This window comes from Pan troglodytes, chromosome 8, assembly GCF_028858775.2.
Source record: "Pan troglodytes isolate AG18354 chromosome 8, NHGRI_mPanTro3-v2.0_pri, whole genome shotgun sequence".
In the NCBI taxonomy this organism is placed as follows: Eukaryota; Metazoa; Chordata; class Mammalia; order Primates; family Hominidae; genus Pan; species Pan troglodytes.
This window is the reverse complement of record NC_072406.2, coordinates 114,640,159-114,666,140: the sequence shown is the minus strand read 5'-3', so window position 1 is coordinate 114,666,140 and position 25,982 is coordinate 114,640,159. Positions and strand designations below refer to the sequence as shown.

At 45.0% G+C, this 25,982-nt stretch overlaps 1 protein-coding gene across 24 annotated transcripts in view; it reads right to left on the bottom strand.

The window, feature by feature from the left end:
- The window catches only part of SUFU (SUFU negative regulator of hedgehog signaling), a 126,452-nt gene that overhangs the window by 66,235 nt on the left and 34,235 nt on the right, over positions 1–25,982 (bottom strand). For all 24 annotated transcript variants that reach the window (XR_010146706.1, XR_010146703.1, XR_010146699.1 and 21 more), the window contains one exon: positions 12,440–12,576. Coding sequence is in view for 15 of the 24 variants with exons in the window: in XM_054660470.1 (XP_054516445.1) it covers positions 12,440–12,576 (137 nt within the window). In the remaining 9 variants the exon portion in view is untranslated. The remainder of the gene's footprint in view (positions 1–12,439; positions 12,577–25,982) is intronic.

Genomic DNA, 25,982 nt, shown 5'->3' with positions numbered 1-25,982 from the left:
GTTGTTGTTGTTGTTTTTGAGACAGAGTCTTGCTCTGTTGCCCAGGCTAGACTGTAGCAGCGCGATCTCGGCTCACTGCAACCTCTGCCTCCCAGGTTCAAGCAATTCTCCTGCCTCAGCCTCCCGATAGCTGGGACTACAGGTGCGTGCCACCACACCCAGCTAATTTTTATATTTTTAGTAGAGACGTGGTTCCACCATGTTGGCCAGGATGATCTCAACCTCTTGACCTCGTGATCCACCCACCTGGGCCTCCCAAAGTGCTGGGATTACAGGCGTGAGCCACCGCACCTGGCATAGAAAAGCAAGTTTTAAAAAAGGACCTCAACAGGAAAAGACTAAATCACATCTGTTAACTTTTGGGAAGGCAAGAGGAGGCAAACCCCAAGAAAACTCTACAATGCATTGAGGTTCCTTATGTAAAACATGACTTGCTGTCAATATCTGGAAAAGTCTCTCTGACTTACAGAGGCAGGCTGTGTCCCTCAGCACTTCCAACTTCAGAGACAGGAAGCATGATGGATGGATTCCTGGAACTCTAAACTGTGCAACACACTGTATAAGGTTTGCTAGCCAGGCGCAGTGGGTCATGCCTATAATCCCTCCACTTTGGGAGGACAACACGGGCAGATCACTTGAGCCCAGGAGTTCAAGACCAGCCTGGGCAACATGGCGAAATCCTGTCTCCACAAAAAATTTAAAAATTAGCCGGGTGTGGTGGCATGCACCTGTAGTCCCAGCTACTTGGGAGGCTGAGATAAGAGGATCAACTGAGCTCGGGAGGTCAAAGCTGCAGTGAGCCATAATCGTACCACTGGACTCCGGTCTGAGCAACAGAGTGAGATCCCATCTCAAAAAAAAAAAAAAAAAAAAAAAGCTTGCTGGTCTTTCCTAACCCTAAATGCATGCCACAGTGTGTATGAACCAATCTCTCTGGCCAAGGAACCTAAGAAGGGGGACCTATTCTCAAGGACTCAGTAAAGTATTTTGTTGCTATAAAAACACTAGGCTCGGTACAGTGGCTCACATCTGTAATCCCAGCTACTCAGGAGGCTGAGGCAGGAGAATCACTTGAGCCTGGGAGGTGGAGCTTGCAGTGAGCCAAGATCATACTACTGCACTCCAGCCTGGGTGACAGAGCAAGACTCTGTCTCAAACAAAACACACAAACAAAAACAACCACTTTTATATAATGATCCTTCTATTGTTTGTTGAAAATAACGATAACATTTACTGGATGGCCCCAATAGTATTATTTTAATAACATATTCATTTATCTAATTCCTCCTCACTTTAAAAATCCTTTAGCAATGGTTATTAACATGTAAAGGTTAATTTCTCCACACCTGGCTAAGTGATCCCATTTAAAGGAATTTATCCTGAAGAAATACTCCGGTAAGGCTGGGCGCAGTTGATTATGCCTGTAATCCCAGCACTTTGGGAGGCCAAGGCGGGCGGATCACCTGAGGTCAGGAGTTCGAGATCAGCCTGGGCAACACGGTGAAACCCCGTCTCTACTAAAAATACAAAATTAGCCGGGTGTGGTGGCACATGCCTATAATCCCAGCTACTCGGGAGGCTGAGGCAGGAAAATCGCTGGGAGGAGAACCTGGGAGGCGGAGGATGCAGTGAGCCGAGATCGCGCCATTGCACTCCAGCCTGGGCAACAAGAGTAAATCTCCATCTCATCAAAAAAAAAAAAGAAATACTTCGGTAAGAATACAAAGATGTACATATACGAGGACGCTCACTGCAGCTTTGTGAAAGGAAAAAATTAGAAATGACCCAAATGTCTAACAATAGAAGACTGGTTAAATAAAGTACAGTATATGTAGGTATTAAAAAAGTGTCACGTTAAAAAGAACATCCTGACAGATGTCCAAATGATAGTAAGTTAAAAAAGCAAGGTGAAAAACAGTATGAAAAGCATAGTCCATTTTTACAAAATACTGCAAGTTCTTTTTTTTTGAGACTGAGTCTTGCTCTATCACCCATGCTGGAGTGCAGTGGCATGCTCCCAGCTCACTGCAACCTCCGCCTCCCAGGTTCAAGCAATTCTCGTGCCTCAGCCTCCCAAGTAGCTGGGACTACAGGCATGCACCACCACACCTGGCTAATTTTTGTATTTTTTTTTAGCAGAGATGGGCTTTCATCATGTTGGCCAGGCTGGTCTCAAACTTCTGACCTCAAGTGATCCACCCATCTCAGCCTCCCAAAGTGCTGGGATTACAGGTGTGAGCCACTGCGCCTGGTCAAAATACTGCAAATTCTATCCAGACATACGCATGGCAAACAAAACCTGGAAAGAGGAACACCAAAGTTTTCTCTGTGAGGGAATGAATTATGAAGGACTTTCACCTTCTGTGTCAGATTTTAAATTTCTAAGTTTCAATTTTATAATGAGCAAGTATTTCTTTTATAAACAGGGGAAAGGGAAGAAAATGTGAAAACAAAAAAAAAATCTCTGTTAGCATTAGAGTCTGTCAGTACCACAGGGTTGGATCAGCCATGAGCTCTGATGGCCTGGGAGAGATCCCTACTCATGCAGTGCCATCCCAGCACTCAGAAATCGAGCCACTCACAAATCGAGCCAACTGAGCACATGTCATGAGGTTGCCATTAAACAGCAGCAAGTGAAGGCACTTCAATTTCCAGTGTCAGTTACAAGGTTGGGGAGATACGTTTTTCCTAAAAACGCAAATGAAATTGCCTTGGAATTTGTGGTTAAAGCCTACCAATGGCAGAACTGAGAGCAGATAGCCTCTCCAGCAGAATTCTAAAGCACAGTTCAGAAATCAAGCCCTGTTGAGTTGGGGAATGGTTTCTTTCTAATGAAACCCAGAGGATGGGGGGCAGGGGAAGAGTAACTGGCAATCTGAAAAGAATAAACTGATCGTAAAATGAAAGGGGAACAGGGAAGTAAGAAAAACTGGCTGCAAAGTAGGACAGACAGACACGGAAGTGTCTACTGGTGAAGTTACTGATACATTTATTGCAAAACTTTCCAAACGACTCATGCCACAGGCTAGATTTGTTTGTAAATCTGCCATAGCAGGTGAAATGACAGCCATCCTGTCCTCGTGACTGGAACATTCTCTTCCCAGGCCCAGTGTCCTGATCAATAGGCAAGGTTCCTCTGATCCCAGGCAGGGCTGGGGCTTCTTAGGTGGGAGTGTTTTGCCCACACGATGGGCATTCCCCTCCTTACTAACAGAACCCCAATTTTGGTTTTCTGCCTTTTCCTGGCCATTCCCTTCTGCGAGCCAGGCCCATTCCCAGCCAATATCATCCTTGACCTAACTCTAGCCAATGAGATGCAAAGGGGACACCAACGAGGGCGGTTCTGTGGAGGTTTTGGTTCATCTTTAAAGGACATAGGACAGAAATGTCTCTCTTACTGCCTGTAGACTCTGTCAAGGGTGATCAGGACGCTAGGATCATGGCAGCCATCTCTGGAATATGAGGAAACCAATTTAAAAAGACAAGCCAAGTGCTAAGGAAGGCAGAGAAGTTAAGAACAACTCAGGTCCTTGACAATATCGCTGAACAGATGGCAGCCAACCCTGGAACTGCCCCTCCTCCAGATGGCTTGCCATGTAAGGTAAGTGCCCTTATTGTTAGGCCACTCTGGTCAGGGTGTTCTATTACTTGTAGTCAAAACCATCCCAACACATACAAGACAGAACAGAAAGTGCCCGCTCCATCGACATCTCCTCTAATAATCTGACTTCCAAGTGTTAACTGTACACCATGATTACTGAGGTAAGAGATGTCCCTCCAGTCCCGTGGCAGCAACTGATTTTGCCTATGCAAAGCCGTGCTATTCTTCTGCTGGTGGTTAGCCTTTGCTTTAGAGGACTTCCCTCCTACTCCATGTGCTTGGAAGTGATGAGCAGAGGGAAGACTTTCAACGTAAATCCTGGTGGTCCATCTGGACCACTGCCACCAACCAAGGTGGTCACATGGCCAGACAGAACTAATCTGTGTCCTACCCCAGAACTGATGTAGAAATGTCCAAAGTTTAAAGCCTTGGCTGGGCGCAGTGGCTCGCATGTGTAGTCCTAGCACTTTGGGTGGCCAAAGTGGGTAGAGCACTTGAGCCCAGGAGTTCAAGACTAAAACCTGGGCAACAGCGAGACCCTGTCTCTACAAAAAGTTTAAAAATTAGCTGAGGGTGGTGGTGTGCACCTGTAGTCGTAGCTACTCAGGAGGCTGAAATGGGAAGATCACTTGAGCCCAGAAATTTGAGGCTGCAGTGAACTAAAAAGGTGCTATGGTACTCTAGCCTCTAGTCTGGGTGACAAAGCAAGAACCCTGTCTCAAAAATCAATTAAAAAACAGGCCAGGTGTTGGGGCTTGTGCCTGTAATCCCAACACTTTGGGAGGCCATGGCGGGTGGATCACCTGAAGTCAGGAGTTCGAGACCAGCCTGGCCAACATGGTGAAACCCTGTATCTCTACTAAAAATACAAAAGTTAGCCAGGCATGTTGGTGCATGCCTATGGTCCCAGCTACTCGGGAGGCTGAGGAAGGAGAACTGCTTGAACTCAGGAGGCGGAGGTGCAGTGAGCTGGAATTGTGTCACTGCACTCCAGCTTGGGCAACAGAACAAGACTCCGTCTCAAAAAAAAAAAAATCAGTAAAAAACAAACAAAACACCGAAGCTAAAAGCACAAAGCCCTGTGCCTGCTGGGACTACAAACTGAGAGAAACTGAAACTAGGAATGATGGTGCTCATCTCCCCAATGGTGGCACATGGGGAGAGTCTGCAGAACAAGATCAACATACAGAGAGTCATAGCTATAGTCATAGCCCAGAGGACCCCATTTGAACATACAGATCAAGCCACACCTGAAACCCTTGTTGTCCCAGTCACCTAAGCCAATAAAGTCTGTTATTGTTTTTCTTTGTTTTTTGTTTTTGAGACAGGGTCTTGCTCTGCTGTCCAGGATGGAGTGTCCAGTTGTGTGATCATGGCTCACTGCAGCCTCGACCTCCCTGGCTCAAGGCAGCCTCGACCTCCCTGGCTCAAGTAATCCTCCTACCTCAGCCTCCTGAATAGCTGGGACTACAGATGCATGCCACCATGCCTAGCTAATTTTTTCAATCTTTTCACTCTACCCCTGTGGGGTTTCACCATGTTGCCCAGGCTGGTCTCAAACTCCTGGGCTCAAGCAATCTGCCCGCCTCACTGCCTCAGCCTCCCAAAGTATTGGGATTACAGGTGTGAGCCACCACGCCTGGCCCTGTTATTGTTTAAGGTAGTTTCAGTTGGGTTTCTGCCATTTTCTTTTTCTTTTTTTTTTTTTTAGAGGCAGGGTCTTGCTCTATCACCCAGGCTGAGTGCAGTGGCATGATCACAGCTAACTGTAGCCTTGACCTCCTGGGCTCAAACTCAGCCTCCCAAGTAGCTGAGACCACAAGTGCATACCACCACATCAAGCTAATTTCTTTTTTTTTTGAGAGGGAGTCTCGCTCTATTGCTCAGACTGGAGTGCAGTAGCGCAACCTCCGCCTCCCAGGTTCAAGTGATTCTCCATTCTCCTGCCTCAGCCTCCTGAGTAGCTGTGATTACAGATGTGCACCACCATGCCCAGCTAATTTTTTGTATTTTTAGTAGAGACAGGGTTTCACCATGTTGGCCAGGCTGGTTTCGAACTCCTAACCTGAAGTGATCTGCCTGTCTCAGGCTCCCAAAGTGCTGGGATTACAAGTAATGAGCCACTGTGCCCCACCCATCTTCCTTCCTTCCTCCCTTCCTTCCTCCCTCCCTTCCTCCCTTCTTTTTTTTTTTTTTTTTTTTGAGTCTCACTCTGTCATCCAGGCTGAAGTGCAGTGGCACGATCTGGGCTCACTGCAACCTCCGCCTCCCGGGTTCAAGCGATTCTCCTGCCTCAGCCTCCTGAGTAGCTGGGATTACAGGCACGTGCCACCACTCCCGGCTAATTTTTGCATTTTTAGTAGAGACACGGTTTCTCCATGTTGGTCAGGCTAGTCTCAAACTCCTAACCTCAGGTGATCCACCTGCCTCGGCCTCCCAAAGTGCTGGGATTACAGGCCTGAGGCACCGCGCCTGGCCCATTTTCTTATAACTAGAAGAATCCTAACTAAATCACCCTAATCTGTCTATATCTAGCCACATCTGGAAGCCTTCACTGCCTCTGGATGCTCTTCATTCTCAGATCTCTCCCATTTCTACTTCCTTTTCTCTCCAGCTCAGCTTCCACCTCTGCGCAAACCTCCCAGAGGGTAGCTGTCTGCCAGCAGGTCAGGGCTGTTATAGAAGCCATCTGAGTCATGCTTCAGAGCAGGCTTCCAAGGTTGCCTCATACAGCTCCATGGCTGGCTGTGGGCATCTCCACCCCCGCCCCCACACCCACCAGAGCCTCATCGTTCCCCTTTCATTCGCCTCCCACTGCCTTGATGCTATTTCCAAGGCTGGGTTGTAGGACTGTGGATGTCACTTAGATCTGGAAAAGCAGGTCTAAACAGTTCACTTGCTTGATTACACTGCTGAGCATGTTCTCACGTGCAAATGGGTGGGTGGAGTGCTCCCCATAAACTCACTAAGTTTAAGGTGGACAGCACAAGTGAGGCAAGACCATCAAACAGAATTACAATACTATGTACGTAGGCAGGTATATCTGTATACACATCAAACATAAATGACACACGTTCTGTACAGTACGTATGCATGTAACTCTTGTAGCGTGTAACCACACAGGGGTAGAGTAATGCCTACAAGTCACAAAGGAGGTGCTCTGCAGCAGCAGCTGAGTGATCTGCTCTGAGAAAACCTGATAGACCTACACCCAATCTTACAAAATATTTACAATAAGGGGCAATTACTTACACTATATAAAGATTGTTCACCTTATTAAGGGATTTACTACAAGGTCCCACTAAACTGCATAGGCTCTACTGGACTTAGAATAGGGTTTGATTTGCCTAAGACTTCACAGGCAACTACATAAATCAACTACAAAAAACCAAGGAGCCACACCTGAACTGAATGTTTTCAGCTATATAATATGATGTACAAAACGAGGTAATTTTATTTGTATCAATATTACTGATTTTCCGTGTGAGTAAGATAATGCCTCCAAATGTCATCATGTCAGCTGAGGCTGCATATCTGATTCAGGGACGAGCAAGACATTTCCTAATACAGTTTTGCTGTTAAGTAGGGTCTGTCATTGAGGAAAAAAAAAAAAAAAAAAGACCAAGGTGTCCATCTTGATCCATATAAAGTTTTTTTTTTTTTTTTTTTGAGACGGAGTCTCACTCTGACGCCCAGGCTGGAGTGCAGTGGCGCAGTCTCGGCTCACTGCAAGCTCCATCTCCTGGGTTCATGCCATTCTCCTGCCTCAGCCTCCCAAGTAGCTGGGACCACAGGCGCCCACCACCACGTCCGGCTAATTTTTTTTATTTTTAGTAGAGACGGGGTTTCACCGTGTTAGCCAGGATGGTCTTGATCTCCTGACCTCGTGATCTGCCTGCCTCGGCCTCCCAGAGTACTGGGATTACAGGCATGAGCCACTGCACCCGGCCAATCCATATAAAGTTTTTAAAGACTGAATAATGATAATGATTGCAGGTAAAACATAGTACTTACTGCGTACCAGGCACATTCTAAGTGTTTTACAGGTATTAATTTACCTCTCGATAACTTCATGCAGTTACTATTATCCCTGCTTTATAGCTGAGCAAATGGATGTACATGTTGCCCAAGGAGGCAGTAACTGGCAGAGCCAATATGAATGCAGGCTATCTAGGTCAGGAGGCTACACTCTTAAACCACCACACCATGCTGCTGCCTTGATCTGGCAGTCACAGGCAGATGGAGAACAGTTCAGGCAAGAGGAGTGGGGATGGGGAGCTACTTAAGCTATTAGCAATGAGTTCAGACACATAGTGCTAAGGATCTAACTATGCAGTGAAATCAAACAAAAGAAAAGAATGATGTTGGAAGTCAGGAGACGGTAAGAGTGTTGACTAAAAGGAGACGTAAGGGAGGTTTCTAGAGAACTGGTCTGTTTCTCAATTTAGGTGCTGGTTACATGGGTGTATGTGGTTTGTGAAAACTCATCAAGCTGTACAGTTATGTGTACTTTTTTTTGCTTTGTTTTGTTTTGAGACAGAGTTTTGCTCTTGTTGCCCAAGCTGGAGTGCAATGGCGTGATCTCAGCTCACTACAACCTCTGCCTCCCAGGTTCAAGTGATTCTCCTGCCTCAGCCTCCCGTGTAGCTGGGATTACAGGTGTCCACCACCATGCCCAGCTAAATTTTCTATGTTTAGTAGAGACGGGGTTTCACCATGCTGGCCAGGCTGGTCTCGAACTCCTGACCTCAGGTGATCCAACCACCTCGGCCTCCCAGAGTGCTGGGATTACAGGCATGAGCCACTGCGCCTGACCTGTTTTTGTTTTTGTTTTTGTTTTTTGAGACAGGGTTTCACTCTGTCATTCAGGCTGGAGTGCAATGGTGCAATCACCATTCACTGCTGCCTGTACCTTCCAGGCTTATGCGTAATCCTCCCACCTTAGCCTCCTGAGTAGCTGGGACCACAAGCACGCGTCACCACAATGGCTAATTTTTAAAATTTTTGTAGAGACAGAATATCCTTATGTTGCCTACGCTGGTCTTGAACTCCTGGGCTTAGGCCAACCTCCCATCTTGGCCTCCTGAAGTGCTAGAATTACAGACATGAGCCACCGTGTCTGGCCAAGAGCTGCCATTCAGAGCTACACTGTCTGGGTTAAAATTTGCCTTTGTGGCCGGGCGCGGTGGCTCACGCCTGTAATCCCAGCACTTTGGGAGGCTGAGGCGGGCGGATCACGAGGTCAGGAGATGGAGACCATTCTGGCTAACACAGTGAAGCCCCATCTCTACTAAAAACACAAAAAATAAGCTGGGCGCGGTGGCGGGCGCCTGTAGTCCCAGCTACTTGGGAGGCTGAGGCAGGAGAATGGCGTGAATCTGGGAGGCAGAGCTTGCAGTGAGCCAAGATCACACCACTGCACTCCAGCCTGGGTGATAGAGCGAGACTCCATCTCAAAAAAAAAAAAAAAAAAATTTGCCTTTGTACCCACTAGATGTGTGATCTTGAACATGCAGCTCAACCTGTGTTGTCTTGCTTGCTGCAACTGAAAAGCTGGTATATCACAGTCCCTAACCTCACATATTCAATGGCACACAGAGCACAAGTCTAAATGTTAGTCATTCCCATCACCATTTAGGCCCATAGCCATGGTCTCCTATCTTAAATCAGTTACCATTTACTTTTCTTTATCATTTTCCCATTATTTAAACAATTTACTATTATTTCCTACCATGTTCTAAAAAAAATTTAAAGTAGATTTGTTTTACCTGTTATTTAAATAATACAATCATATTACAAGAAATCTGGAAAATAGAAAGTCAAGTATTACACTTTTAGGAGTGTAGTCACCCTGTCCCGTTCTGACGTCCCTAAAGTGATCTGCAGACACAAACTACAGCAGGCACATTATAACGACCATAAGTGGGGCCATCAGGTACAGAAAGGGCCTCAGAGCACATATTAGTCAATGTATACTCAACAAACAGCCACAACTTTTATTTTATTTTGAAAATTTCCAATCCTACAGAAAAGTTAAAAGAATGATACAATGAATACCCAAATACCATTCACCCAGCTTCACAAGTTGTTAACATTTCGCCTCATTTGCTTTAGCTTCTCTTCATACACAGATGTTTTATTTTTTGACAATTAAGTTAAATCATTTGAATCATTTGACAATTAAGTTAAAGACATCAGGTCCTTTTAACCGTTAATACTTTAGCCTTTATCTCTAGCAACAGGGACATTATCCTGTATAACCATAATACCATAATCACATCCAGGGAATTTCACATACAGTACTATTAACTAATACACAGTGTAAATTCACATTTTTCCAATTGTCCTTAAAAAATGACCTTTTTTTTTCAATTCAGGATCTAATCAAGGATCAACAATGCATTTAAACTGCCACGTTTCCTTTAATGTAGAACAGTCCCTGCCCCTTGCCTTTTTATGTCTTTCATAGCACTGGGGTGCGTGTGTGTGTGTGTGTGTGTGTGTGTGTGTGTGTATTTTTTTTTTTAGGTGGGGTCTCACTGTGTCGCCCAGCCTGGAATGTGGTGGCACAATCATGGCTCACTGCAGCCTCAACCTCTTGGGCTCAAATGGTCCTCCTACCTCAGCCTCCCAAGTAGCTGGGACTATAGGCATGCCACCACACCTGGCTAATCTTTAATTTACAGGGTCTTGCTTCATTGCCCAGGCTGGTCTCAAACTCCTGAGCTCAAGTGATCCTCCTGCTTCAGCCTCTCAAACTGCTGGGATTAGAGCATTGACATTTTTGAAGAATATAGTCATTTGTCTTGTAAAGTGTCTCACAATCTGTATTTGTCTGCTTATAATTTGATTCAGGTTAAACATTTTTGGGAAAATGCTACATAGTTGATGTTACATACCTCACACTGCAACACATAAGAAGGTACATAATAAGGCCGGGCGCAGTGGCTCACGCCTGTAATCCCAACACTTTGGGAGGCTGAGGCGGGTGGATCACGAGGTCAGGAGATCGAGACCGTCCTGGCTAACAAGGTGAAACCCCGTCTCTACTAAAATATACAAAAAATTAGCCAGGCGTGGTGGCGGGCACCTGTAGTCCCAGCTACTCGGGAGGCTCAAGCAGGAGAATGGCCTGAACCCAGAAGGCAGAGCTTGTAGTGAGCCAAGATCGCACCACTGCACTCCAGCCTGGGGGACAGAGTGAGACTCCATCTCCAAAAAAAAAAGAAGGCACATAATAATAATTTTTTCCATTATTAGCGCTGTTCTGTTTCACAACTACTGTGATTGTTACTTTTTTTTTTTTGATATGGAGTCTTGCTCTGTTGCCCAGGCTGGAGTACAGTGGTGCAATCTTGGCTCACAGTAACATCTGCCTCCCGGGTTCAAGCGATTCTCCTGCCTCAGACTCCCAAGTAGCTGGGATTACAGGTGCCCACCACCATGCCTGGCTAATTTTTGTATTTTCAGTAGACACAGGGTTTCACCATGTTGGCCAGGCTGGTCTCGAACTCCTGACCTCAGGTGATCCAACCACCTCGGCCCCCCAAAGTGCTGGGATTACAGGCGTGAGCCACTGTGCCTGGCCTGCCCTAGTCCCACTTCTGGCCAACTCAACTGGAGCCCCACAGGAAGGTTTGGAAATCAGTGTGTTGACAAGCTCCTCTAAGGGGTTGATGGGCAGCCAGATTTAGGAACTCCTGCTTAGAGAAGACCCATTGTAGCCTCCATGAGGGGACTGTTCCACAGGGCATACAGTGGTAGGTGGTAGTTATGGATCTGCCTCATGTGCCAACAACTGGCTCCCACAGGTGTGAAATGCGGGCAGAGGGGTTCAACCTAGACAGGTCTATTGTACCCCAAATGTATAACCTACTCAAGGTTTAAAAAAAGAAGTCACTGGCCAGGTGCGGTGGCCCATGCCTACAATCCCAGCACTTTGGGAGGCGAGGCGGGCAGATCACCTGAGGTCAGGAGTTCGATACCAGCCTGACCAACATGGAGAAACCCCATCTCTACTAAAAAAACAAAAAAATTAGCTGGGTGTGGTGGCGCATTCCTATAATCTCAGCTACACAGGAGGCTGAGGCAGGAGAACCGCTTGAACCTGGGAGGCATAGGTTGCAGTGAGTCGAGATTGCGCCATTGCACTCCAGCCTGGGCAACAAGAGCAAAACTCCATCTCAAAAAAAAAAAAAAAAAGTCACTGTAACTACAGAAGCTACCAGATCTATGGTTCTCCAAATTTAGTCTCTACCAGAAGCACCAAGGAACATCACCCTCAAAGATTCTGAGTCAGACATCTGCAATGGGGCCTAGGAATATGTATTTGCAACAAGCTCTCCAGGTAGTTCAGAGGCAGGTGGTATAAGAACCATGCTTTGAGAGACCATGGCTTGCTCTGAACTTTATCTGTGATATTTCAAGAGCAAAAGGTTGGGAAAAGTATCTTGGCCTTCATTTGAAGGCTACTTACAAAAACAAAGAAACAAAATCTGAGATCAGATGGGAAATGCTTCTGAGCAATTAGCCACAGAGAAACATATATCAGATGACATGAAAGAAACCCTCCATAAAACACGACAAGGGTGCAGGGTGGCACAACATAACACAGAACTTGCTGCTGGAGGGCACAGGGGAGTACCCCTCTCTGCCATGGCCCAGTTGGTTTTCCAACCAGGAAACACCAGGCAAAACAAGCCATCCTCATGGTAGAATTGGGGCATAGTACTCCCAGGAAAGGCCACTCCACAAACATCAAAATATAGCTGCTAGTACTCAAAGTCAACCAGGCTCATGGCAAAAGGACCAGCAAAGCAGCCAGCCCTGGCCTCCTACCTGACTGGAACACGTATCGTGCCAAGCCCTGCATTAACTCTGCGGGCCATGTTGGTGGGGCAGACTCCCCAGTTTCTCTCTTCAGACGAAAGGTCAACTCAAAGCCAAAACCACTAGGTCCATCTGTTCCTGTAAACCTGAAAGACATAAAAAGCAAGTGTTTTAAGCTCAATTACCTTAGGAAAAACACTCTCTTGAAAGTCTAAAGTTCTCCCCCTTTTTATGGTGGCCTCAGTATCCAAATCCCCCATTCAGAGGAGTATCCCAGGATGTGAGCCTTGTGGGGAGGGAACCTGAGAAGCCCATAAGGAACCAGAACTCTTGCCTCGTCCTCCTGCCAGCTGCGGGTATGTGGATGTGACCTCGGCCTGGCCAAATTCTACTGCTGGCACTCTGAATTATGAGTTCCAAATTTTGTGGCTCTGGAACATTCCTTCCTGGATGATTGAGGCAACACTGCTGAAAATCTCCCTTGTTCATGCTCCTTATTCCTTCAAGCTATTAATAGGCATCTACTTTGTTTGCTAAGGATACATGTCCTGTGAGCCACAAGGCTATATGCTCTGTGATATGGTTTGGCTCTGTGTCCCCACCCAAATCTCATCTTGAATTGTAATCCCCATAGTCTCCACATGTAAAGGGAGGAACCAGGTGGGAGATAACTGGATCACAGGGGTGGTTTCCTCCACAGTGTTCTTGTCATAGTGAGTGAGTTCTCACAAGATCTGATGGGTTTATAAGGCAGTTTTCTCTGCTTTTGCCCACTCTCTTGTGCCTGCCACCCTCTTCTCCTTCCACCAACATGGTAAGTTTCCTGAGGTCTTCCCAGTCATGTGGAACTGTGAGTCAATTAAACCTATTTTCTTTATAAATTACCCAATCTCAGGTATGTCTTTATATCAGTGTGAGAATGGATTAATACACTCTGTGAGGATGAGACCCTTTCTCCACTCCCACCTCCACTCTGCCCACAAGGGTACAACCTTGGGTGGCACTGGCTGGCCTCCAGACTCAGCATTTGTGGACAGGTCCTAAGGCAGATTCCAAATACTGGGTGGGCCCATATTCTTCCTGAAACTCAGCACCCACCACACACTCCTCAATTAGCACAAGCTCTTCCTGAAACCTGGCACTCCACATGTACTCTTCAATTGCTGGAACCCTAGAGATGCATGGGTTGCCCTCCCTTCCCATCCCTCAGTGACCCAGAATAATGAGGATGACTGCTTCTGTGGCCACAATTCATTAAAGTGACAATGAGAGAAAGCAGGAATCCCTGCCTCCCTGTTTGTAGGAAACACTCAGGAGCCCCAAGTCTCAGGGAAGTCCCTGAAAGGGACTTCCATCAGAGAGGGCAGTGATGTGGATCAGAGAGCTGGGCCTGGCTGGCGGGGTGCCACACCTCCCCAGGTAAGGGAAGCATCCAGGGAGAGCTACATGAGGCTTGCCAGCATGGGAAGGTTAAAATTAAAATACATTCATGATATAATTTTCAGTAATTATATCTTGTACAAACATAAGCCACAATGATTATACACATGTAAACTCGTCAGCATACAAACACAAACCATAAACTAAGATGACAGCCAACCAAGCTCCTGAAACAGGTGATCAGAGGTGAGAATTCTCAAGGGCTGATGATGCAGTCAATGCCCAACCCTAGAATTCCACGTGGCATCTTTTCTTCATCATCATCATCATCACCCCGAGAGGCAAGGCCAGGAGATGGGATAGAAAGAGATTCCCAAGTCTCAGAAGCTGACATCTGTCCTAGTTTTCTGTGCCTGGGTGAACCCAGCCCTCCTGCACTTTGCAGGGAAAGATCACCTCTGAGAAGCTAAGTTCTCCAATGGACTGAAAAGGTATCATTAGAAATTATCATGATCAAACTCTATGTATGTATGTATGTATGTACATATGTATCTATCAATCTATCTATCTATCATCTATGTATTTTTTTGAGACAGGGTCTCGCTCTGTTACTCAGGCTGGAGTGCAGTGGCGTGATCTTCAGCTCACTGCATGTGTGAACTCCTGGGGGCTCAAGCGATCCTCTTGTCTCAGCCTCCCGAGTAGCTGGCACATCTTGGCACCTGGCACCTGGCTAATTTCTTTCTTTTTTTTTTAGTAGAGATAAAGTCTCCCTACGTTGCCCAGACTGGTTTCAAATTCCTGGGCTCAAGCAATCCTTTGGCCTCAGCCTCTCAAAGTATTGGGATTACAGATATGAGCCACCATGCCCAGCCTCTCTTTCTTTCTCTCTTTCTTTCTCTCTCTCTCTCTCTCTCTCTCCCCCCCGCCTCTCTCTCTTTCTTTCCGAGACAGCATCTTGCTCTATACAATGGTGTGAACATGGCTCACTGTAGCCTTGACCTCCCGGTCTTAGGCAATCCTTCCACCTCAACCTCCCAAGTAGCTGGAACCACAGGTGTGCACCACCATGTCCAGCTAATTTTTAAAACTTTTGTAGAGACAGGTCTCAACACATTGCCTAGGCTAGTCCTTGAACTCCAAGGCTCAAGTAATCCTCCCGCCTTGGCCTCCCAAAGTGCTAGGAACACAGGCAAGAGCCACAGCACCTGGCCCAACTATGTTTAAATGAAGTATCCACGGTTTGCATTTTCCCCAGGTATCTAGAGCAATGTGGGAAACAGAATCCATTTTGAGGGTACACACGTGGAATTTTGGAGACCAGGCCAGCAGAAGATGCTTGGACAACACATTGTAAGCTATTTTATTTCCTTGCTGAATTACCCTGTTTGAGGTCAATTCAGTGCAGGCAGGCTGAGGGAACAGCTATCAAACTGAAGTTGGAAGAGCTACCTCCCTGGAGCTGCAGGTTTGGGAGGGGTGTGAAAACATGGAGTAATGCAAGATTGACTAGAGTTAAAACTCTGTAAAGGGAGATGGGTCAGTAGGGCAAACGGAAGATTTTAAGCAGCCACCAATTAGAGGCAGCTTTGTAAAATGTATTAGACTATTACTCCAGGGCTTTCATCTTGGGCCAAGAAACGTACATGATTTCTAACCACAAAAACTTGAGAAACAGACTAAAAGAAACTTGTTCCTCTTCGGCTGCACAATGGGAAGAACCCTCAAATGCAGAGAAAGAAATCACTGGATCAGATGCATCCACACAGCACCACTTCACTAAGGAGGGTCCGTGTGCACACACGCCTAGAGGTGTGCATGCGTGCACACGCATGTGTCCACCATCTGCCTCCACGCAGGGTGCTTTCTGGGCCAGTTCTGTGGTGGGCAGGCCAGCCCTTACTTGGCTGGGTGGGAGGGACAGGCCCGGCCAGATGGTCTCCACCTGCATTTGATTACCACCCACGGGCTGGCTGGACGCAACCTCTAAACTCTGAAACATGAGTTTGGAATGGCCCAGCCTCAGGATAAACACACGACCTGAAGTCTGTCAGAAGTTCTCTTTTTCAAAGCAGGCTGCCCAAGCAATCACCAAGTGACAAGGTCATTCCATCTTTAAAGTCTCCTGGAGGGGCCTGGCTTGGTCTGGACTTCCTCACATGAGGGCTTCTCTAGCCAAAGTGGTTTTGTCTGATCAGAGAATGAAGCCCCTCCTAGGGAGCGGCTGTCTCTCACATCTTCCAAGAAAGGAAAGTATAAGGGGAAATTGGCATGTGCTGCAGAAGGTGGGATCTGGGTCAGAGCAAAGCATTTTTCTAACACAGAAGTCTACTAAAATACTGGCTGGTGGTAAATGGGGCCAGTGGAATTTCTTCCTACAGAAATTAAAAAAAGAAAAAAAAAATTCTTCCCAGGCTGGCAGAGTGGGGGTAAGGGGTTCTAACTGTCTTATTGCAAAAGGAAGGATGAGATAAGACTCTCAAGATTGTTTCCTGCTCAAGGACCCTGGATCCTGTTCACGGGGGTGTCCGGGGGAAGGCTGGCTTTGTCCCAGCAGTTTGGCAAGTCTGCCTGATGGCTGTGCCAGCCCCAAGAGTAACATTAAACCAGAAGACAAGAACACATGCCTTGAATCCTAGACACACAACAGCCTGACCATCAGAACTCACCCAAAGGTCTCCCCCAGAGTACCTCACTAAGAAGGTATCAGTGAGCATCCAAGAGCCCAAAATGACTGCTGAAAGTCAGCATCTCATGCTCAACACCATTATTTATTTATATGTGAGACGGAGCCTCACTCTGTCTCCCAGGCTGGAGTGCAGTGGTGCGATCACAGCTCACTGCAGCCTCTGCCTCCCGGGCTCAAGTGATTCTCCTGCCTCAGCCTCCTGAGTAGCTGGGATTACAGGTGTGTGCCACCACACCCAGCTGACTTTTGTATTTTTAGTAGAGACAGGGTTTCATTATGTTGCCCAGGCTGGTCTCGAACTTCTGACCTCAGATGATCTGCCCGCCTCTACCTCTCAAAGTGCTGGGATTACAGGCGTGAGCCACTGTGCCCAGCCCATTATTTATTACTAAGGAAATGCAAATCAAAACCACAGTGAGCTACTGCCCCTCCACACCCTCTATCATAACTAAGAGATAATAAGTGTTAGAGAGGACGTGGAGAAATAGGAATACTTGCACATCATTAGGGGGAATATAAAATGACGGAGCTACTTTGGAAAAAGAGTTTGGCAGTTCCTAAAAAAGTTAAACAGAGTCACCATATGATCCAGCAATTCCACTCCTAAGTATATGCCCAAGAGAACTGAAAACCTGGCTGGATGCAGTGGCTCATGCCTGTAATACCAGCACTTTGGGGGACCGAGGTGGATGGACCACTTGAGCCGAGGAGTTTGAGGCCACCTTGGGCAACATGGCCAAACCCCGTTTCTACAAAAAAAAAAAAAAAAAAAAATTAGCCAGGCATGGTGGCTCACACCTGTAGTACCAGCTACCCAGGGTGGGGGTGCTGAGGCAGTGGGAAAATCATCTGAGCCGAGGGAGGTCAAGGCAGCAGTGAGCCTTGATGGTGCCACTGCACTCCACCCTGGGTGACAGAGTAAGACCTTGTCTAAAAAAAAAGAAAAAAGAAAACCTGTTCACATGAAAACGTATACATCAATGTTCATAGTAGCATTATTCATAGTAGCCAAAAAGTAGAAACCACCCAAATGTCCATCAACTGAGGAATGGATAAACAAAATATGGTATATCTGTACAATGAAATATAACTTGGAAATAAAAAAGAATGAAGTATGCATACGCTATAACATGGATGACCTTGAAAACATCATGCTAAGTGAAAGAAGCCAGATACAAAAGACTACCTATTGTATGATTCTATTTTTATGAAATGTCCATAATAGACAAATCTATAGAGACAGAAAGTAGGTTGGTGGTTGCCAGAAACTAGGGTGAGGACGGAATGGGGAGTGACTGCTGATGGGTACAGAATTTCTTTTTGGGATGATGGAAATTCTTTTTTGTTGTTGTTGTTTTTGAAACAGAGTCTCACTCCGTTGCCCAGGCTGGAGTGCAGTGGCACAATCTTGGCTCACTGCAACCTCTGCCTCCTGGGTTCAAGCGATTCTCCTGCCTCAGCCTCCCAAGTAGTTGGGACTACAGGCGTGTGCCACCACACCATTAATTTTTGTATTTTTACTAGAAATAGGGTTTCACCATGTTGGCCAGGTTGGTCTCAAACTCCTGATCTCAAGTGATCTGCCCGTCTCAGCCTCCCAAAGTGCTGGGATTATAGGCGTCAGCCACCGTGCCTGGCCTGGGAGATGGAAATGTTCTGGAATTAGATAATGTACTGGTTGTGTAACCTTATAAATATACTTAAAAACCAATGAATTACACACTTTAACAGGGTGAATTTCATGGTATATGATTTATTTTTAAAAAGCTGGCATCTCAGGTATACCTGATATCATATCATTTAACTCTCTATAACTCTAGGACTCAGCCATTGTTATACTCATTTAACAAACAAATGAGAAACACTGATGGAGTTTATGTAATAGTCCATAAATCACAGAACAAGTGATAGAGGTAGAACTTGAAGTCTGTATAACTCCAAAGCTCATCTTTTTTTTTGTGAGACAGGGTCTCACTCTGCTGCCCAGGCTGGAGTATAGCTGCACAATCAGGGCTCATCACAGCCATGACCTCCTGGGTTCAAGAGATCCTCTCACCTCAGCCTCCCAAATAGCTGAAATTACAAGTGTGTGCCTAATTAATCTATTTTGGCCTAATTAAGTCTATCTTCTTATGGCTGTGTGACCAGAGGCAAGCTATTTAACCTCTCTGTGTGTCAGTTTCCTCATCTATAAAATGGGGATAATAACAGTAACTGTTTCATAGAGTTGTTATTGGGGATTAAACATTTGGAAACAGTACTTAGAACACTATAAGCATTATATCACTTACATTAAGTGAAGAAAGCCAGTCACAAAAGACCATATGTTGTATGATTTTATTTATATTACAGGAAAAATTGTATAATTTGTAATATATAATATAAATTATACTTACATCAAATGTCCAGAATGGACAAATCTATGGGGAAAGTGGATTAATGGTTGCCTAGGACTGGGGTAGTGGGGATGAATGGGGAGTAACTGCTAATGAATATGGATGGAGTTTCTTTTCAAGGTAAAGAAAAAGTTCTAAAATTAGATTGTAGTGAAGGTTACATAACTATAAATATGCAAAAAACCATGAAAGCGTACATTTTAAATGGGTGAACTGTATGCTACATTAATTATATCAATAAATGCTTTATTCATTTATTTTTTAATTTGGAAAAAACTCAAAAACCTGATAGAAAAAATTCACAAACAAGATATACAGATATCCCTTAAGCATAAGACAAGATGTTTGACCTCACACATAATAAAAGAAATGCAAATGAAAACAATGAGATACCATTCTCACCTATCAGATTGGCAAAAATTAGTTTAAGTATGACATCATATTCTGTTGCTGAGGTTGTGGGGGAAGAGACACTCTCATATGTTGCCGGTATGGATATAAATTAGTACAACTTATATGGAGGAGAATTAGGCAGTACCTAATAAAACTACATATAGGTTTATACCTTTGGATCCAGCAATCCCACTTCTAAGAACTTATAATTGCAAAATACTGGAAATCACCTAAATGCCCATTTATAGGGGAATGACTCAAAGTGCTGTAAGAAAATGCTGCTGTAAGAAAGAATGAAGAACTCTACAAATTGGTATAAACACTGTTAGGCAAAAAAAGCAAAAGAGGCTGGGCATGGTGGTTCATGCCTGTAATCCCAGCACTTTGGGAGGCCAAAGCCGGTAGATTGCTTGAGCCCAGGAATTCGACACCAGGCTGGGCAACATGGCGAAGCCTTGCCTCCACAAAAAGTACAAAAATTAGCTGGGCATGGTGGCACGTGCCTGTAGTCCCAGCTACTCAGGAGGCTAAGGCAGGAGGATTGCTTGAATCCAGGAAGCAGAAGGTACAGTGAGCTGTGATTACGCCACTGCACTCCAGCCTGGGTGACAGAGGGAGACTCAGTCTCAAAAAAAAAAAAAAAAAAGAGCAAAAGGATATTATAGTATGTTTTTGAGGAAGAAAGAAAGGAAGATAGGAGCCAGGCATGGTGGCTGACATCTGTAATCCCAGAACTTTGGGAGGCCAAAGCAGGTGGATCACCTGAGTTCAGGAGTTCAAGACCAGCCTGGCCAACATGATGAAACCCCATCTCTACTTAAAAAAAATATATATATATATAGGCTGGGCGCAGTGGCTCACATCTGTAATCCCAGCACTTTGGGAGGCCGAGGTGGGCGGATCATGAGGTCAGGAGTTCAAGACCTGCCTGACCAACATGGAGAAACCCTGTCTCTACTAAAAATACAAAAACTAGCTGGGAGTGGTGGCGTGCACCTGTAATCCCAGCTACTCAGGAGGCTGAGGCAGGAGAATCGCTTGAATCCGGGAGGCAGAGGTGGCAGTGAGCCGAGATCACGCCACTGCACTCCAGCCCAGGCAACAGAGTGAGACTCCATCTCAAAAAAAAAAAAAGCCAAGGTGGGTGGATCACTTGAGGTCGGGAGTTCAAGTCCAGCCTGACCAACATGGAGAAACCCCATCTCTACCAAAAATACAAAATTAGTCGGGCATGGTGGCGCATGCCTGTAATCTCAGCTACTCGGGAGACTGAGGCAGGAGAACTGCTTGAACCCAGGAGGCAGAGGTTGCGGTGAGCCAAGATCGCACCATCATTGCCCTCCAGCCTGGGCAACAAGAGCGAAACTCTGTCTCAAAAAAAAAAAAAAAATTAGCCGGGCATGGTGGTGTACACCTGCAATCCCAGCTGCTGGGGAAGCTGAGGCAGGAGAATTGTTTGAACCTGGGAGGTGGAGGTTGCGGTGAGCCGAGATCACACCATTATACTCCAGCTTGGGCACCAAGAGCAAAACTGTCTCAAAAGGGAAAAAAAAAAAAAAGCCGGGCACGGTGGCTCACGCCTGCAGTCCCAGCACTTTGGGAGGCCGAGGCAGGCAGATCACCTGAGGTCAGGAGTTGGAGACCAGCCTGGCCAACATGGTGAAACCTCGTCTCTACTAAAAATACAAAAATTTGCCAGGCGTGGTGGCACATGCCTGTAGTTCCAGCTACTAGGGAGGCTGAGGCAGGGGAATCGCTTGAACCCAGAAGGCAGAGGTTGCAGTGAGCCGAGATCGCACCACTGCACTCCAGCCTGGGTGACAGAGCGAGACTCCATCTCAAAAAAAAAAAAAAAAAGAAAGAAAGAAAAGTAGGAAAATATACATTACCTACTCATTTCTGTAGAAAGCCATGTGGGAAGGATAAACCAAAAATGAATGAGATGGATTCTTACATGCAGTAGGTGGGAAGGCGGTAGAAAGCACTGCAGGGTGTGGAGGTGTGTAACATTTATTTGAATATACCTTTTTGTATAGTTCTCACTTTTGGTTTTGGATCCGTGATAATGCTTTCACATACTCAAAATAAATGAAACAGAATCAATGAGGAGGGAGAAAATGCTAAAATATAATACAAACAGAAATTAATGAACCTAACAGTATTTCAAATCAACCATATAACCACACTGAAAGGGGGAAAAAAAGATATAACCCAAGTAACTTTTTTTTTTCGAGATGGAGTCTTGCTCTGTCACCCAGTCTGGAGTGCAATGGCGCGATCTCTGATCACTGCAACCTCCGCCTCCCGGGTTCAAGTGATTCACCTGCCTCAGCCTCCCGAGTAGCTGGGATTACAGGCGCACACCATCATGCCCAGCTAATTTTTGTATTTTTAGTAGAGACAGGGTTTCACCATGTTGGCCAGGCTGGTCTCGAGCTCCTGACCTCAAGTGATCCACCCACCTTGGCCTCCCAGAGCACTAGGATTATAGGTGTGAGCCACTGTGCCTGGTCTGAAATATATATATATATATATATTTTTTAAAAGACAGGCAGGAATGAATGCCACGGGTATAGTATTTATTTAGTTAGTTAGTTATTATTTTTTGAGACAGAGTCTTGCTCTGTTGCCCAGGCTGGAGTGCAGTGGTGTGATCTCGGCTCACTGCAACCTCTGCCTCCCAGGTTCAAGTGATTCTCCTGCCTCAGCCTCCTCAGCAGCTGGGACTACAGGTGTGCACCAATACACCTGGCTAATTTTTGTATTTTTGGTAGAGACGGGGTTTCACCATGTTGGCCAGGCTGGTCTTGAACTACTGACCTCAAGTGATCCACCCACTTCGGCCTCCCAAAGTGCTGGGATTACAGGCATGAGTCACTGCACCAGGCCCCCATAGGTATAGCTTTAGAATTGGAGGTATCAGTATGAATTCATGGTATTTAAGAGAGAAACCAATATGGAAATAGAGTGGTATGTGTATATGTGCGTGTGTGTTTCCTAGTTCTCGCCACTGGGAGCAGTGACACTCCAAGAGCAATGATAATACCTAGCCTCCGGATCATGGCTTCTATATACCATTCTCCACTAAATAAAACCAGGGCTTCCTGGATAAATGGCTGATTCCTGGGCTGGCAAAGTACAAAATGATTCTGAAATTTCCTACTGTGCCAGAAAGTAAGGAAGTGGTTCAGAGAATGATGGGAACATGCCAAAAGTAGAGAGAAGCCAAACTCAAGGTTCTCACTGGCCAAATCAACAACAATCTGAGCATTAAATTAAAGCATCCTAACAAATTATAATCTATTAATTAAAATAAAAATCTATGAGTCCACACTGATTGTAATGGACCTAGTGATACTGGCTCTAAAGATTTTGGACTTGCCAGCATCTGTAATCGCATGAGCTAATTCTTTCTCCTAAATCTCTTTATAGATTTGTATTTATATTATGTGTATAGATAATATATAGACATGTGGATGTGCATCTCCAATTGTTTTTCCTAGAGAGCCCTAATACATTGATATAAATAAATGAATAAGTAAGTAAATATGGAGAAGACTCTTCCTTACAGTAAAATCTCAATATCAATGAATGAATGTAGAAACAATTATCAAATGAGAAGTCACCATTTGACAACTATTGTAATAATAATTCAGGCAAGAATCATCAACTGGTGGTAAAAACAGTGGGTAAAAAATCTGATGAGAAACAAGATACTGACATAGCCTCAAAATGCCTTCCCACAAGTTACTTATTAATTATTAATGGAAAAGCAGTAACTATACAGAAGAGAAACCTAGCAGACACCACCTTAACCAAACAATCAAAGTAATTAGACATCATCAACAGTAATTAGACAAATCAACATCAAGTGCCTCCTGATATGATCACTAAGAAGGGCACAACATGTCTGTGATATTCCTATGGAGAAATACATGCACTGATCCTACGCATGAGGAAACATCAGATAAATCCAAATTGAAGGACATTCTATAAAATAACTGACCTGTACTCTTCAAAAGGTCATGAAAAACAGAAAGATTGAGGAAACATTTGAAGGCATCTAAGAGATGTGACAATTAAGTTACTAAAAAAGACTCTGGAGTCACTGAAGCAGGGTGACCAACTTGTCTTGTTTGCCCAGGACTTTTCTGGCTTTAGAACTGAAAGCCCCACATACCAGGAAAAGCCCAGGCAAATGGGGACAGTTGGTCAACCGATCCTGAAGTGTCCACTGTCTGACCCACACAAAGCAAAACACTGCCACACTTAAAAAGCACTGAATATGCATCAAGAGCCACCAAAATGTCAGCAGTGCCAGTGCACAGTCTCTGAAGCCAGGCTGCCTATGCCCAAATCCTAGCTCTGCCACCCTTCCTGGTTGTGTGACCCTTGGCAAATCACTTAGCCTCTCTGTACCTCAGTTTCTTCATCTGTAAAATGTAGATAAGAAGAGTTTACTTCTCTTCCTATCTACATTTCACTTATATACCTTCTCACTTCTAATGTAAACTATGAACTTTGGGTGGTGATGATGTGTCAACGTAGGTTCACTGACTGTAACAAATGTACCAATCTGGGTAAGGATGTTGACAGCGGGAGAGGCTGCATACATGTGTGTGTGTGCATGCATGCGTGTGGTAAGCAGAGGGTGTGTGGTAGCTCTCTGTATTTTCTGCTCAATTTTGCTGAGAACCTAAAACTGCTCTAAAAAAGTCTTTTTTCAAAAACGAAGATAATTGTAGTTTCCATATGGTAGCTACTAAAATGAGTTAACATATAATATAGAAAACACTTAGAACAGCACCTGGAACACAGTAGATCTTAGTGTCAGTGATTACTTACAGTAGCAGTTTCCAGTTCTGCTAATTTACCTAAGGGAATAATCTTACATTTGGAAAAAAAAAAAAGCCTCTTGCATAAGTATATTCAGTAGTATTTATAAGAATAAAAAATCTAGAAACAATCTAACTGTTCTACAAGTAGCGGCATTATATGAGTTCTGGCACATTATGTGGTAGGACATTACAAGTCACTAAAAACAATGGTTCTGAAAGCAGAAGGACTAATCTTTGAGAGGTGAGGGGTTCTCTTTCCACCTCTTACTGGTAAAGAGGAACAGGAACTTTACATCAGAACCCCACTCTATAGCCTCTAATGTTTTCTGTTCACCTATTATTCACTATAGCATAAAAATAAACTCCTTTCACAATGGTCATGAAATTGGGACCCTTACACATTGCTGGTGGAAATGTAAGATGATACAGCTGCTATGGAAAACAGTATGGCGGTTCCTCAAAAATTAAACATAGAATTGCCACATGATCCAGCAATTCTACTTCCAGGTATATATCCAAAAGAACTGAAAGCAGGGTCTTGAATAGAAATTTGTATACTGATGTTCAGAGTAGCATTATTAGCAATAGTCAAAAGGTAGAAGCAACCCAAGAGTCAGTCAATAGATGGATGGACAAGCCAAATTGGTATACACATATAATGGAATATTAGCCTTTAAAAAGGAAGAAAATTCTGACATCTGCTACAACATGGATGAACCCTGAAGATATTATGCTAAGTGAAATAAGCCAGGCACAAAGGGACAAATATCATATGATTCCACTTATATGAAGTACCCAGAGTAGTCACATTCATAGAGACAGAAATAAGATGGTGGTTGCCAGGGTTTGGAGGAAGTGAGAAGGGGGAGTTATTGTTTAAGGGGTACAGAGTGTTTCTGAAAGTGGAAGGTGGTTATGGTTGCACAACAATGTAAATGTACTTAATTCCACCAAACTGTAAATCTAAAAATGGTTAAAATGGTAAATTTTGGGATGGGTGCAGTGGATCATGCCTATAATCCCAGCACTATAGGAGTCCAAGGTGGGAGGACTGCTTGAGCCCAGGAGTCTGCAACCAACCTGGGCAACATAAGGACATCCCATCTCTACAAGCAATTTAAAAATTAGCTGGCCATGGTGGTGTGCAGCTGTGGTCCCAGCTACTCGGAGTCTGTAGCAGAAGAATCACTGAGTCTGGGAGGTCCAGGCTGCAGTAAGTTGTGACTGCACCACTACACTCCAGCCTGAGTGACAGAGCAAGACCTTGACTCAAAAAAAAAAAAAAAAGGTAAATTTAAATTATGTAGGCTGGGTGCAGCGACTCATGCCTGTAATCCCAGCACTTTGAGAGACCAACGCGGGCAGATCACCTGAGGTCAGGAATTCAAGACCAGCCTGGCCAACACAGTGAAACCCTCTCTCTGCTAAAAATGCAAAAATTAGCTGGGTTTGGTGGCACATGCCTGCAGTCCCAGCTATTCGGGAGGCTGAGGCAGGAGGATCAGTTGAGCCCAGGAGGCAGAAGTTGCCGTGAGCTGAGATCACACCACTGCACTCTAGCCTGGGCAACAGAGTAAGACTCCATCTCAAAAAAAAAAATAATTTAAGAAAAGGATAAGTTATGTACATTATGCCACAAATAAGTAGTTATGAAAAAACACAAAACAAAATTCAACATAAAGTATGATTCAAAATGTTTATGTATATACGAAATTTTAAATGTGAGTAAAATATATAAGGGAAAAAGAAAATGCAGGCCAGGCGTGGTGGCTCACGCCTGAAATCTCAACACTTTGGGAGGCCGAGGCAGGTGGATCACGAGGTCAAGAGATCGAGACCATCCTGGCCAACATGGT